Source organism: Musca autumnalis, unplaced genomic scaffold (assembly GCF_047663935.1).
Source record: "Musca autumnalis isolate F117 unplaced genomic scaffold, ASM4766393v1 scaffold_3, whole genome shotgun sequence".
In the NCBI taxonomy this organism is placed as follows: domain Eukaryota; kingdom Metazoa; phylum Arthropoda; class Insecta; order Diptera; family Muscidae; genus Musca; species Musca autumnalis.
In genome coordinates, this window is record NW_027411866.1 from 94,705,024 (window position 1) to 94,720,011 (window position 14,988).

The following is a 14,988-nucleotide window of genomic DNA, read 5'->3' on the forward strand; positions in this document are numbered from 1 at the left end:
GTTGTTTACATTCTTTAGTGTTGGACAGCGTAATTAAAGTTATCTATTCAAGTGCTGTATTTGGCGTAGATACAGATGAAATATATTATGTATCTCATTCGATAAAAGAATATTCTTGAACTCTGAAATTTGTAAAAATATATTCCAATTTCGTCTATATTCGAGAAAAAAAAACAAAACTAAAATAATATTTACACAACGCGGGTTTATGTGCGTGTTCATATTATAATGTAAAACACCTGTTCACTACTTCCTCTTGAAAAATCGTAACAAACTATATATTCATACAAAATCTGGGACAAACGCTTTCCAAACTTCACTTTAAATTAAACAACAAATTTGTAAACAACCTAGCCAGCGAAACTAACTTATCAGAAAAAAAATGAAAATTTGGTTTTTAATACAAATTTTTATTATCTTCGAACTGTTTAGCTTATGCAGTGCAAATTATTGTGCCTCAACATTGTGTCCTTCTGGTGTTAAACATGTGGCTTGTAATCATAATGGTGTAAGAAGATCGCTATCAAAGAACCCTTTTCAGTGATATAAAAAAGTAAACCATTTTTTTTGTTTGTTTTCTAGAAATTTGATTCCACTTGTTCCAATGATGCTGCCATGGTGAGCATTGGTGCGAATTTGAAAAAAATCATTGTCAATGTTCATAATAACAAACGGAATTACATTGCTGGTGGCAATGTCGCAAAATTTAAACCAGCTTGTCGTATGGCCACAATGAAATGGGATGCCGAATTAGCTAAAATAGCTTCGTACAATGTTCGCCAATGTAAAATGTCGCACGATAAATGTCGCAATACACCAACATATAAATATTCTGGACAAAATTTAGCCTGGAGGTCATATACCGGAACACCAAATAAAGCCAAACTAATAAAAGCCGCAATTAATGCCTGGTATTCGGAATTTAAGGATACTAAATGGGAACACATTCAATCCTATCCCAAAAGTTATAGTGGACCGTCAGTAAAAAAATTGGCTTTTGCTTTTATAAATTTGAACCAAAAATTTACGTACTCTTAGTGCCATTGGTCATTTTACAGCTCTAATGGGTGAACGTAACATCGCTGTGGGTTGTGCTGCTGCCACATACTCTACCAAAGGAGTTAAATATAAAACCTTTTTGGTTGCGTGTAATTATGCAACGACAAATATTGCCAGCAATTCCATTTACAATAATTGTGCCAAAGCAGCTGCCAAATGCAAAGTTGGTAGAAATTCCAAATATCCGAATTTATGTGCTCCAAAAGAAGTTTATAATGTAAATAATTGGTGAAAATGTGATAAATAAATCGAAAAAAACCAAATTGCAAATATTTTAAAATAGAAATAGCATAGAATATGTGTTAAAATTTTCAAGTCGATCGGAACATCGGAACTTAATACGCCAGGAATTGTGTAGAAACAAAATGAAATGAAGGTACTTAGCGGAGGATACGAAATGCCTTGCAAATACCGAAAATCGGGAGGTATCGTTGAATGAAGGCTATATCAAAACGTGGACCTATAGCAACAAATTTCTAGGGGAAAATTCAGCGCTTTCGACAAACACAAGGAAGAACGGCTTTAAGTTGTATTGAAGTAAAATGAAACAATTAGTTTCCATTCGTTTATGAAGAACACTAACTATCAAATTTCAGCAAGTTCGGTAAGACAATGTGGCTAACCTTCGTCACCACCTTCAGAATTACGAAAATCGGGAAGTACAGTGGACTTATACCGACAAATTTCACGCAGAAAGGCTTTCTTCTTCAAAAAAAATCAAATTTCAGCCATTTCGGTCGATTGCTGTGGCCACAACCATCAAAATACCGAAAATCGGGAGGTACCGTTTTATGGGGCTATATGAAGGCGTGGACATTAGGGTTATGACTTTTTGACATTTTTCCTCAAAAATGATTTCCTGTAGCAGGGATGAATGAACTTTTGCCTATTAATCACTATGCTATCGTTTATTCCATTGAATTATAAAAAAAGTTCACGCACAAATCGATTTTAAAAAAATATTTTTTTGAAAAAATATATGAAATGAAAAAAAAAATTTTTTTCAAAGAATTATTTTTTGTTGCACGAATGAATAAATATAAGCCTACTAATAACTATAATAACGTTTATTTCATTCAAATATTAAAAAAGTCGCGAAAAAAGTCACTTCGAAAAAATTTTAAATTTTTTGTTTTTTGTTAAAAAATTATATTTTTGAATAAAAGCGTTTACGACATTTTTACGATTCTCAGAATTGAAGAAAAATAGTGATAAATATATTTTATGTCATTTTAATTATCTCATGTGGCTCTAAAGTTTATTTTCAATTATATATCTGTTTTCAGTGACTTCAAAAAATTGTCCATAATTTTGATAAATTCAAATTTTAAAATCATTTTGTGCGTGAGGTTTTTTCACCGAATCACCTTATAATTAAGATTTTATGTAATCTTATGGCAAAACTCATCACGCTATGATACAGGGATATGAGGTTGTAAAAAAGTCATAACCCTAGTGGACATATACCGACAAATTTCTGGAAGAAAGTTTTATACACCCAACGAAGACTGAGTACCAAATTTCAGCCATTTCGGTGTGATAACGGGACTTAACACTTCAAAATACTGAAAATAGGGAGATACCGTTCTATGGGGGTTATACTAAGGCGTGGACCTATAACGACAAATTTCATATGGAACGCTAAATATCCCAAATGAAGACCAAATACCAAATTTTAGCAATTTCGGTGAAATATTGAGGTCACAACCTTCAAAATACGGGAAATAGGGAGGTACCTTCTATGGGGGACATACTAAGGCGCGGACTAACACCGACAAGTTTCTGGGGGAAACGAACACTAAATACCAAATATCAGCCATTTCTGAATTATATTGAGGCCACAACCTTGAAAACACCGGCAATCGGGAGGTACCGTTCTATGGGGGCTATATTAAAGCGTGGACAAATTTCGGTGGATTATTGTGGCCACAACCTTCAAAATACCGAAAATCGGGAGGTACCGTTCTTTGGGGGCTATATGAAGGGGTGGACCTATACAAAATTTCAGACATTTCGGTGTGATAATTAGGCTAAAACCTTCAAAATACCGAAAATCGGGTGGTACCGTTCTATGAGGGCTATAACAAAACGTGGACCGATATAGACCATTTTCAATACCAAAGCTCCTAGAAGTAATAGAAACTTCTATACAAGATACGAGCTCTATCTTGATTTCAACAGACAGATGGACCGACGGACATGGTTATACCGACTTATGCCCGTAATTTCTAGCCCTAGGTAACCGGGTAGGTAGCTACCTATTAGTTATCTTTACCTTTGCGTTTGGTAATTTCTACGTGCCATTTAGCGAGGCGTGTCAATTTTGAAAACTTGGGGCAACATTGGTGACTTTCATTTATGATTTCCTAAAAACATTGCCACATGTAAGTGTTTTACAATTTTTAACACATTGGCAACGATCAACCAGGCAAAATCATTGGTGTAAGTAACACGGCCGTTTTTGACCCGGTAACGTTACCTATGCATTGAAATTATGAAATTTTGCTTACACGGGGGATATCTATGAACTCATAGATAACTTCGAGTAGAAATTACAGGCATTTGAATTTTACCCTGTACAATAATATATACCTTGTAGGGTCTCCGATGAATATTTCGATGTGTTGCAAACGGAATGACAAATTTAATTATGGTGGAGGGTATAAATAAATTAATAAATTAAATTTTAAATTAAATTAAAATTTTCAACATCGTATTGAAGCTAGGCAAAGATGCCAGCAGAGGCAAATAATACAGGCCGATCTACCTACTGTCACCAGTAGCGAAAATTCTAGAGGCACTACTCCTCCCCAACGGAACCACTGGCAGGTTTGAATATTCTTCCACGTCAGTGGCTTGCGCGGACGTCTTAATCATGATATCGAACGTTACACCCAACATTTTGTGGTAGTACTTGGCTGGAATCAGTGCACCATCAACCAATATGTTCAGTGGGAGCCTCATTTCAGCCATCTAAGTGGTAAACAGTGTGGCAGTGGATTTAGCGGCGGATATTTTCATATTCCTCAGATGGAAGAACCGCACTAGGTGTAGAGTTGCATAGTTCATGTACGAACTAGTTCAATTGAACAATTCATTGAAAAGAGCTTATGAACTAGTTCAGTTGAAATAGTGGCGCCGCACAATGTCACAACCGTGGCCAAAAATGGTCAAAATCAAGTACTTCGGAATACACATTTATAAATGAGTAGTAAACATTTCAATGTGAAGGAATTTGAATTATGGTATTGATTTGTCAAGTAGTTTTGTCCATGGGAATGTTCATATCCGATAATTGTTGGAGATATGTATTTTTGTCCTTATTTTACTAAAATTAATAACTTGTATTATGATCCAACATTTTAATATTTAAAGTAATTTATCGCTCTAAAATAAATTTTTAAAGTTGCTTGGATGTAATCAACATGTATTTAATTTTGTTTGGAAGTAAATAGCGATCATATGGTGTTTACAGCTACCCAAGTCTGTGGTTCTAAGTACATCGATTTTGTGAACCACCTTTTAAAATTAGTGGAGTGGGAAAAAATTGTATAAAAGTGTATATCGATATTATTTGTTGTTTGAGTTGTGAAAAGTGAGTACTTCAAACGTATAAAGGTTCCAGCTGCAGAGGTTTGCAGACGAACATGTTATTTTCTTTTTCTGCGACCACCTCACTCAGGGGTTACCCCCTATTTTAACAAAGCGCTTTGTGGTGTTGGCTATAGCGAATGAACCGATCATCATATATTTTTGTGGGCTTATTCAGTACGTAATAACCTTGCTTTAAAAATATCTTTAAAAAATAAAAAAACGAAAGTCGAAATTCGATTTTTACAAAAATTTACCTTTTTGACCATTAATCGGTCAAAAAAAGTTTTAAAAGGAAAATTCTCATATATAAAGACAAGAGTTTGAGGTATTCAATAAGCTAACAAAAAATATGTGGGTGCCACCGTGGTGCATTGGTATGCACACCCGCCTTGCACATACTTTTCAACGGTGGCAAAATACCCCTCGGTAATGTTGGCGACATTTCCTGAGTATTTCAGCCATGTAATACTTCTCTACAAAAGTGGTGTCTTAGACACGCCGTTCGGACTCGGTGATAAACTGTAGGTCCCATATCATTAGGCTAATATGAATCGGGGTGCACTCATTGATATGAGAGAAGTCCCATTGTCCCTTATGGTATGTTTGTGGAACAATTATTATTATAACAAAAAATATGAAGACTGAACACCAAATTTCAGTCATTTCAAAATACCGAAAATGGGGAGGTACGGTTCTATTGGAGCTATAGGAGGATCTATACTAACATAACATATACGAGGATCTATACTAACAGATTTGTGGTGGAAAGTTATAACCCCCAACGAAGACTTAATACCAATATTCAGTAGGGCTATAACCAAAAAAATACCACCACATAGCCGTGTAGAGCATGGAAAACTATTATGAAATACGGTGTAAATTTTTCTCTATCGCGAAAAAAGTTTCCGCACCAAATGCATGGAAGTTCAGAAATGCATTTTTTAATTTTATCTGTTATAACAACATATTTTCTTTTCATTAAAATTTTTATTTTTTTGTAATCTAATGTAAAATCATTATCAAAGCGTTCTGGACCAATTTGTTCTCAAATCGCGCCATTTCGGAGCATATTAGGAAATTTTGACACTATTGCAATTTTTGGTTTTTCTTTATAAACTCGTGAATTTTATGTTTATATTTTTTGTACCTATCGGACAAGAGAATTTGGGATCATTTTCAACGAATTCGCGAAAGTTACAGGCTGTTTTTGTTGACCTTGCCTGCGAGAATTGTATTTGTTTTCTACAAAAATACTACACCAGTACCATGTGGGGAATTTTTTCCTAATAATGAAAACGCGTTTCTAAGATCGATTCGATGAAAAGAGTTTCAGCACCGACCGCAATTACTAAAACCCTTTTGGTATTTTTTCTACTTATAATTTTAAATTTTGTTTGAAAAAATATTTATAGACAAAAATACATTTCTCACAGGCAATGTCAACAAAAACAGCCTGTAACTTTCGCGAATTTGTTGCAAATGACACAATATTCTCTTGTCCGATAGGTACAAAAAATATAAACATAAAATTCACGAGTTTATAAAGAAAAACCAAATATTGCAATAGTGTCAAAAGTTCCTAATATGCTCCGAAATGGCGCGATTTGAGAACAAATTGGTCCAGAACGCTTTGATAACGATTATAAATTAAATTACAAAAAAATAAAATTTTTACTGAAAAGCAAACATGTTGTTATAACAGATAAAATTAAAAAAATCCATTACTGAACATTTGGTGCGGAAACTTTTTTCGCGATAGAGAAAAAATTTCACCTTATTTCGCGATAGAGAAAAAATTTCACCTTATTTCATAATAGTTTTTCATGCTCTACACGGCTATGTGGTGGTATTTTCGATATCTTCAAAAAAGTGCAAAAAGTTATATCCCTAATATTCAGCCATTTCGGTGTAATAATGAGGCTAAAATCTTCAAAATACCGATAATCGGGAGGTACAATTCTATGAGAGCTATACCAAAACGTGGACCTACACCCAAAATTCTCAGTTGGATTGTTTCATACCTCTAGTAAAGACTAACCACCAAATTTCAGTTATTTCGGTTGGTTATTGTGACTAAAACTTTCAAAATACTGAAAATAGGGAGGTACGGTTCTATGGCGGCTATATCAAAACGTGGACCGAACATCCCAGTGTTTGTCCTGGAGATTGTAAGTCAATAATAGGTACGTGTACCAAAATTAATGCACCTACAACAACTCCTTCTATTTTTGGTCACAGTTAATATGAACTCGCGACATAGTGCGCCGTCGTCTGAGTTATGAGATGCCTTCGTAATGTGACGTGTTTGTGTATGTTTTGAATCAAGGTACATGGAATATTTCTACAAGAACATAAGGACAACATATTCCAATATGTCGAATCCATTACATATTCAATGTGCCTTGTCTTGGATGGAAAAAAATTAAAAAAATTACAAGAAACACACACACAAAGCTTTTTTCGCAATGACAATTTTTACACACACAAAACATGCGATTTTTTGCCAATCAACTAAATGAAGGATATTTGTCTTCAATTAATATCAATTTAATCTCCCTTCATGTATGGAATAAAAATATCTAAATATTTTAAATTATTTTATTATATTGTTTATTTCTATTTGGTGTATTTATGCCTTTTCATTCATCAAGCGAACGATTAAGAGCCGGTGAACGATTCTGATACGAATGATTGAACTGGATAGTGAACTATTAACTAGATTATTAAACTAGGTTAGTTAAAAGAGCTGAACTATTGAACTAGATCTTTCAAATGAACTAGATTGTACAATTCTAACTAGGTCAACTACGTAGATAATTAACCTATCAAGATCGCTGTTGTACTACTATGGAGCTGTGCCTCTAGAATCTCCTGGAGACAGGATTCACTTTTGCTGGCATCCTTGGCGGTCGTCAGTAGAGAGACCACCCTGCTAACTTTCCAGGCTTCTGGTATAATATGGGTGGCTAACGATAGCTTAAATACTAAACTCCGGGTTCATCCAGTAGTTTAAGCATTACCATTGAGATTCCGTGCGAGCCCAATCGGTTTGGAAGATTTCGACGTCTGCAACATCGCCCATCGTAAATAGTGATGGGAGATAACTGTTGTAATACAAGTTACAGTCAACAACGATGTGTACATAATCGAACTAAGCATATGCACATCGAAGCAAGCCATTAGATATGTATATATAACTTAGTATTTGAAAAACATGTCATTCTGAAAAAAACCATACTTCGAATAAAACCAATTTTTCCTTTGCTTAAAAAAAATATTTTCTTCATAAATCCGTGTGTGTGTTTTCAATTACAAGAGGTTATGGGCGATACAAAGGAAACACATGGAACTCCTCAATTTAAAGGAGAGGGTTTTGACGACTGGCAGTTCCGGGTGAAAATACATCTGGACTCGTTGAATTTAATGGACGTTCTAACCGGCGATCCACCATCTGAAGCGTCTGCCAGAGCGGAATTTATGAAAAAGGATAAGAGAGCTAAGGAAAGGATTGTAAGTTTTGTACATTCTGACTGCTTAAATTATATTCGAGAAAAGGAAACCGCAAAGGATATGTGGAGCAGTTTACAGAATACATTTGCCAAGAAATCGGTTGTGAATCAGTTGCTCTTGAGGAAAAAATTAGCCAAGCTGCGAATGAATGATAGTGACAGCATTGTGGCTCATGTTCTAACATTTGAGAATTTGGTAAGGCAATTAAAACTGGCTGGGGCTACAATGGAAGACTCCGATGTTTTGGCCCAACTGTTTCTAACACTTCCAGAGAAATACGATCCGCTTGTAACGGCATTGCAAAATATGGAAGGCGGGAAACTGGATATGAATTTGGTCAAAGAACGTCTAATAGCAGAAGAGATCAAATTAATGGATCGGAGCGATGGAGTTGTGGACGATAAGACGGCTTTTTCAACTAGGAAATTTGTTAAAAAGAAGAAGTTCAAGGGAAAGTGGTCATCTGGCTAAAGATTGTCGCAGTTCTGAAGCTTGCTCTGCAAAAACAAAAGCTGTATCATTCATGGTAAAAACAAAACATGTCGAAAGTGCCAGAAATTCTGGTGAAATTGTTTTTAAATTAGATTCTGGAGCAAGTGACCACATGGTTAAGGATAAATCGTATTTCACTTCGATGAAGTTATTGCCGAACAGCGTAGAAATCAATGTTGCCAAAGATAACGAATCAATACTTACAAATCAAATTGGATATATAAATGCAACTACAAACAAAGGAGTTGATGTTTATATCAAAGATGTTTTATATACTCCAGAAATTAGAGACAATTTGATGTCAGTGCGTAAACTCGCGGAATCAGGATTGGCTGTGAAATTTGACGGAAATGTTGCATCGATTGTAAAGGGTACTCAACGAATTGCTACTGCCTTCCTTCATGGCAATTTGTATGAACTAAAATTAAGGAAAAAGAATCTTTCGGCTTTGTCAGCTAATAAAAATGAAACTGAATTGTGGCACAAACGGCTAGGGCACATTGGTAATTCGCGACTTGAAACTCTGAAACGATTGGGTAAGATAAGAGACAACATACGGCCCGAAAAACAAAGTTTCTGTGATGTCTGTGCGGAAGCGAAGCAATCAAGGGATCCTTTTATTGGCACTAGACCACGAGCAACAAGAATCCTTGAAAGGATACATTCAGATGTGTGTGGACCAATATCCCCTGGTTCGTGGGATGGATGCAAGTACTTTGTAACATTTATTGATGATTATACCCATTTTGCAGTTATATACTGTATTAAGACGAAATCTCAGGTCTTTAACAAATTTAAGGAATATGAAGCAATGGTGACTGCAATGTTTCCTGGGTCAAAGATATCCAGTTTAACTATTGATCAGGGCAGGGAATATCTGTCAAATAATCAAAAACAATGGTACAAGGAGAAAGGAATACAAGTGGAGACAACCGTCGCTTATACACCTCAACAAAACGGGGTTTCTGAACGATTTAATAGAACTGTTGCTGACAAAGTGCGATCAATGTTAATTGAATCAAGTGCACCGAAAACCCTATGGAACGAAGCAGCTTTATCTGCAGTGTATATAATAAATCGATGTCCAACAAAAGCAATTGAAAGTGGTTCAACACCTGCTGATTTATGGTTCGGTAAACAACAGGATCTTCAGAAAGTACGCATTTTTGGATGCAAAGCTTTTGCGCGGGTACCAAAAGCGAAAAGACAGAAGCTTGACCCCAAAGGAAAGAAAATGGCCATGGTAGGATACGCCCCTAATGGTTATCGTTTGTGGGATTTAGAAACGAAGAAAATTGTGTTGGCTCGCGATATACAGTTTGATGAATCTTCCTACCCTTTTGAGGTACAATGCGCTAATCAAGAAACAACTACAGTAGTAATATCAACCAGCCACCACCAAGAGGGGGAAGAAGATAGTAATGCTGTGTCTAATTTGAACGAAAATCAGAATAGTTGTTCTCAAACTGAAGGCTGTGGTTCTCAAACTGAAAGCAGTGATTCTCAAATTGAACGCATTGATTCTCAACATGAAAGCAGTAGAATCCGTGGTGGTGATAATATTGAACAAGATTTGCAAGATGAAAATATATTAACTAGCGATGATGATGAGGCTGAAGTGACACAACAAAGCGAGTTACGAAGAAGTAACAGAGTCGCTAAAATGCCTTACAAGCTTTTAGATTATTTTACTGGTTTTAATGCTGAAACTGTCCGTAACAATGTTCCTTCCGAATTTGGAGATATATATAATAGAGATGACGGTGAGAAATGGCAAAAGGCTGTAGATGATGAATTGCTGTCAATGAAGAAAAATCATGTTTGGAAAGTAGTCAAGATTTCACCGAATACAAAACTGTTGAAGTCGAAATGGGTATTTCGCTTGAAAGAAGACGAAAATGGGAATTTAAGTAAGTTCAAAGCCAGGCTCGTAGTAAAGGGATACCTTCAAGAGTATGGTGTCGATTACTTGGATACTTATGCGCCAGTAGCCAAGTTGTCAACCTTACGAATGGTTTTGGCGGTAGGTGTACATCATGGGTACTTGTTTTATCAAATGGATGTGAAGACGGCTTTTCTGTGATTTGAACGAAGATATTTTTATGGAACTTCCTGAAGGCGTAAAAAGAATGATGGTATGTGTTGCAAATTATCAAAATCTTTATACGGCCTTAAGCAAGCACCAAAATGTTGGAACGATAAGTTTAATCAGTTCATAATTTCGCTTGGGTTCATACGATCAAAACACGATTATTGTCTTTACGTCAAAGTAGACAAAACTGCTGATATTGTGATATACCATGGTATAAGTAAAGAGGTAGATTTAAATTAAAAAAATTTATAGAACCCTAGTTTTTCTTGAATTCCTAAAACTTCAAAATAAAAGCAACAAGTCGGTTTGTTTAAAATGCATTTTTTGAGCATTTTATAAAAAATGCGAAAAATGAATGAAAAGTTAAGTTATCTCCACATAATCGAGTTGTGAATATGATCAACTGATTGTTTCAATGCAAATCTCACCAATTTCTTCCATACAAATGGTCTAAAAACTATTTTAAAAATCATTGAATTCGATTGTTTTTAATATTGTTTGGCATATTATTCAAACACCACACACACATACACAGTTTGTTTATATTGTTTTGAAGTTTTAGGCATACTCGAATGAAAAAATTTAAATTGGCATAAAGCTTTGGCTAACCTTTCTTATTAAACCATGTGATATACCTAGTCTTATACGTAGATGACTTACTTGTTGTTGGGAACAATTTGGATAGCATTAATGACTTAAAATTAAGTCTTGCAAAGAACTTTGAGATGTCCGATTGTGGTCCACTGAAATACTTTCTGGGAATGAAGCTAGTTCTTGAAAACCAAAACCTAATACTGTCTCAGGAGAGTAGCATTAAGAAATTACTTGAGAAGTTTGGGTTAGGTGAATGCAAACCACTCAAAACGCCCATGGAGAAAGGTTTGCAACTTCAAGTGTGTGAAGAAAATCTAAAACTAAATCTGCCATATCGTGAGCTGTTGGGTAGTCTGATGTACATAATGTTATGTACAAGGCCTGACATCTGCTATCAAGTTGGCTATCTTGGCAGATTCCAACAAAATCCATCAGAAAATCATTGGCAGCACTTGAAAAGAATTGCAAGATATCTCAAAGGAACAATGCCAATGAAATTACAATTCAAGAAAGAAGACTCTGAACCTATAGTTGGGTATGCGGATGCTGACTTGGCCTCCGATTTGTCTGATAGGAAGTCAGTTAGTGGATATATCTTTAAAGTTTATGGAAGCACAATCTCTTGGTGCAGCAAAAAGCAGCAAACCGTGGCAACATCTTCTTCCGAAGCGGAGTACGTTGCACTAAGTTTAGCTACTACGGAAGCAATCTGGATTAGAGGAATCATGCAAGACTTACATGAAGTAGATGATTCATATGGGGTTACAATTTTTGAAGATAACAGAGGATGCATAGGAATAGCTAATAACTTAGAAAGCAAACGCGTGAAGCACATTGACATTAAACACCACTTCGTTAGAGATAATGTCATGAAAGGAGTTATAAAAGTCGAATCAATTAAAACAGATTCACAACTTGCGGACATTTTTACAAAATCAAGTGATGCAACCCACTTCATCAAGATACGCAAGAATTTAGGATTGATTGATTGAGAGGGGGTGTTGTAATACAAGTTACAATCAACAACGATGTGTACATAATCGAACTAAGCATATGCACATCGAAGCAAGCCATTAGATATGTATATGTAATTTAGTATTTGAAAAACATGTCATTCTGAAAAAAACCATACTTCGAATAAAACCAATTTTTCCTTTGCTTAAAAAAATATTTTCTTCATAAATCCGTTTGTGTGTTTTCAATTACAAGAATAACACCAACTGGGAGAGCTCTTCTTACACGGCGTAGCACACACCTCTTCGCCCTATCGTTCTCGGGCAGCTCTATAAACAGCCGGTTAAAATAACACGCCACCTCTTCGTGTCAGTTACTGTCACGTCATTGAAGGTAACATCCGTTCTCTCGTCATTCTTTCCCGGATTCGAGAGTGATTTAACCGTTGATCGCAATTTACTTAATCCTGTACCAACGTTGCGTTGTTTCAGGTGCTCTAGCAACTTTTTCCGCTCATGTTCGCCAACGCCTATTGACTTCAAGAGTAAGAGTCTAATTCATGGTTTTTCAGGGTTCGTACGATAAAGCTCATAACGCTCATTTGCCAACCCCGTCGCCTCTGCTGGGAAATCTTTGGTATTTTACCAGCACGTATGTAGCTATCGGCTGCAGCAATGATGATGCCCAGGAAAAATTTCTTGGCTACCCGAGGATCTGAGGCAACGGACAGCTCTCTGAAGCGGTAATTGGTAAATTCTCTTAACCCTTATCAATCATCTTTCCCATAGTTCAGAAAAGTACAGCGGTCAGAGATTTAGATGTGGCCTTTTTACGAAGACGACGATCGGAAGCTCGTCTGAGCCAAGGGAAATGACGGGTTGCAATGATAGGTCATTCTCAGACCTGGTGCCACAATATTGACCGTGCCTTGTGGAGCTGTCAATTTGCTCGACCAGCGCTGTACCTCTCTGGACATTGCCTAGGACGTAATGCCAAAGCTCATGATGAGCATTGAAGTCCCCTAGCACTATACGGTTATTGCCCTCCAATAGCGAACTAGTGTCGGGCATATAACGCAAGGCACAACTATTACTGGGCGGTATGAACACATTAAACAGCTCTACATCGGCTGTACCACACTTTACTGCTACCCCCATACATTCCATGTATGGGCCACTAGAGTCAAGCTCAAGCGAGAAAGGTCTGTACTAGAGAGACTAGTGTATTAGAAAGGTAAGTCCTCATCTTCCGCTTCTTGTGCGATCCCTCCGTTTGTTGGTGCAACCATCACAACGTTACAATTTACAGGTAACAGTAAGCTTAGTTTCCTGGATCGCAGCGACCATGATGATTTTCCGATTCATAAAGTCTACGATTTCGCTGACTTTGTTGTGGACGTCGACATAACTCCTATCGCTATAGTCCTGGAGGCGACAAAGACCTGAACAGCCTTTGAAGTTCATCCTTTCCCTGCATACATTACATCTTCCTGCATACATTACTCTCACCGAAGTTGACCGGTGTTCTTCTTTAGCCCGGCACGGACCAGAAAGCTCGAAGCAGACATTCCGGAAAATATTGCCGCTCCCATGGTAAAAAAGACACAAACACATAATTGTTGTGGTGACGGCCCCTGGTCAAAGATTACTCCGGGTCAATCCGGTTCCGGTCTACACCTTTTTCAGATATAATTCGAATTATTTTACTTGTAATTCGAGAATTCTACTTATAATTCGTAATATTTCATTTGTACTTCGAGAATTCAATTTGTAATTCGAATTATTCCATTTGAAATTTGAATTATTCCATTGAAATTCTCGAATTACAAATTAAATGTTACGAATTACAACTAACATGTTTCGAATTATATCTGAAATTGCATCAATAATTCCATTTGTAATTCGAATTATTCCATTTGTAATTCGAAACATTTTATTGGTATTTCGAAAACCAAATGAAATAATTCGAATTACAAATAAAACAATTCGAATTACAAAAAGAATAATTCTAATTACAAATAGAATAATTCGAATTACCAAAAGAATAATTCTAATTACAAATAGAATAATTCGAATCACTAATAGAATAATACGAATTACAAATAGAATAATTCGAATTTCAAATGGAATAATTCGATTTTCAAATTGAATAATTCGAATTACAAATGGAATAATTCGCATAACAAATGGAACAATTCGAATTACAAATGAAACATTCCAATTACAGTGGAATTCTCGAATTACCAAATAAAATGTTACGTATTACAAATAGAGTAATCGAATTACAAATAAAATGTTACGAATTACAACTGGAATGTTTCAAATTACATGTAAAACAAGGTGTAGTGCTCACCAGTCATTTCAGTTGAAGCTTTTGGACCATTATTTCTGGAAGTATGGACTTCATACTGCAACAATGTTACCGCTGTAAAAAGGAGTGACGAGTATCAGAGACATTTCCTTAAACTGTACATTTGCGAAAAATGTTGAAATTTTGTGTGGGAGGAACCAAATGCGTGGAACGAGATAGTCTATATTCGAACCAGATCTTTGTCTGGAAGAAATATTAAGGTAAACAAATTTACAGTGCGCATTATTATAGCAAAGCATGTTCAACTGTTGTAGGGGAGTTATCGGAAAGAGTGGACCGATATGGCCCATATTCGAAAAAAATTGCAAGGGCCAAAATTTCTC

The 14,988-nt window shown here is 35.9% G+C and overlaps 1 protein-coding gene across 1 annotated transcript; it reads left to right on the top strand.

Annotated features, from left to right (window-relative positions):
- Positions 1-382: 382 nt before the first annotated feature.
- LOC141398261 (uncharacterized) lies at positions 383-8,634 on the top strand. Its single transcript, XM_073975539.1, has 5 exons — positions 383-508; positions 583-977; positions 1,039-1,276; positions 7,972-8,163; positions 8,209-8,634. The coding sequence occupies exons 1-5, from the start codon at positions 383-385 to the stop codon at positions 8,632-8,634; spliced, it is 1,377 nt and encodes a 458-aa protein (XP_073831640.1).
- Positions 8,635-14,988: the final 6,354 nt, after the last annotated feature.

Bases quoted from the DNA above. Each gene is read 5' to 3' on its own strand.
- LOC141398261 (XM_073975539.1), top strand. From the start codon at position 383: ATGAAAATTTGGTTTTTAATACAAATTTTTATTATCTTCGAACTGTTT. The intron at 978-1,038 runs GTCAGTAAAAAA...ACGTACTCTTAG, and splicing joins CCCAAAAGTTATAGTGGACC to TGCCATTGGTCATTTTACAG. The intron at 8,164-8,208 runs GTAAGTTTTGTA...ATTCGAGAAAAG, and splicing joins AGAGAGCTAAGGAAAGGATT to GAAACCGCAAAGGATATGTG.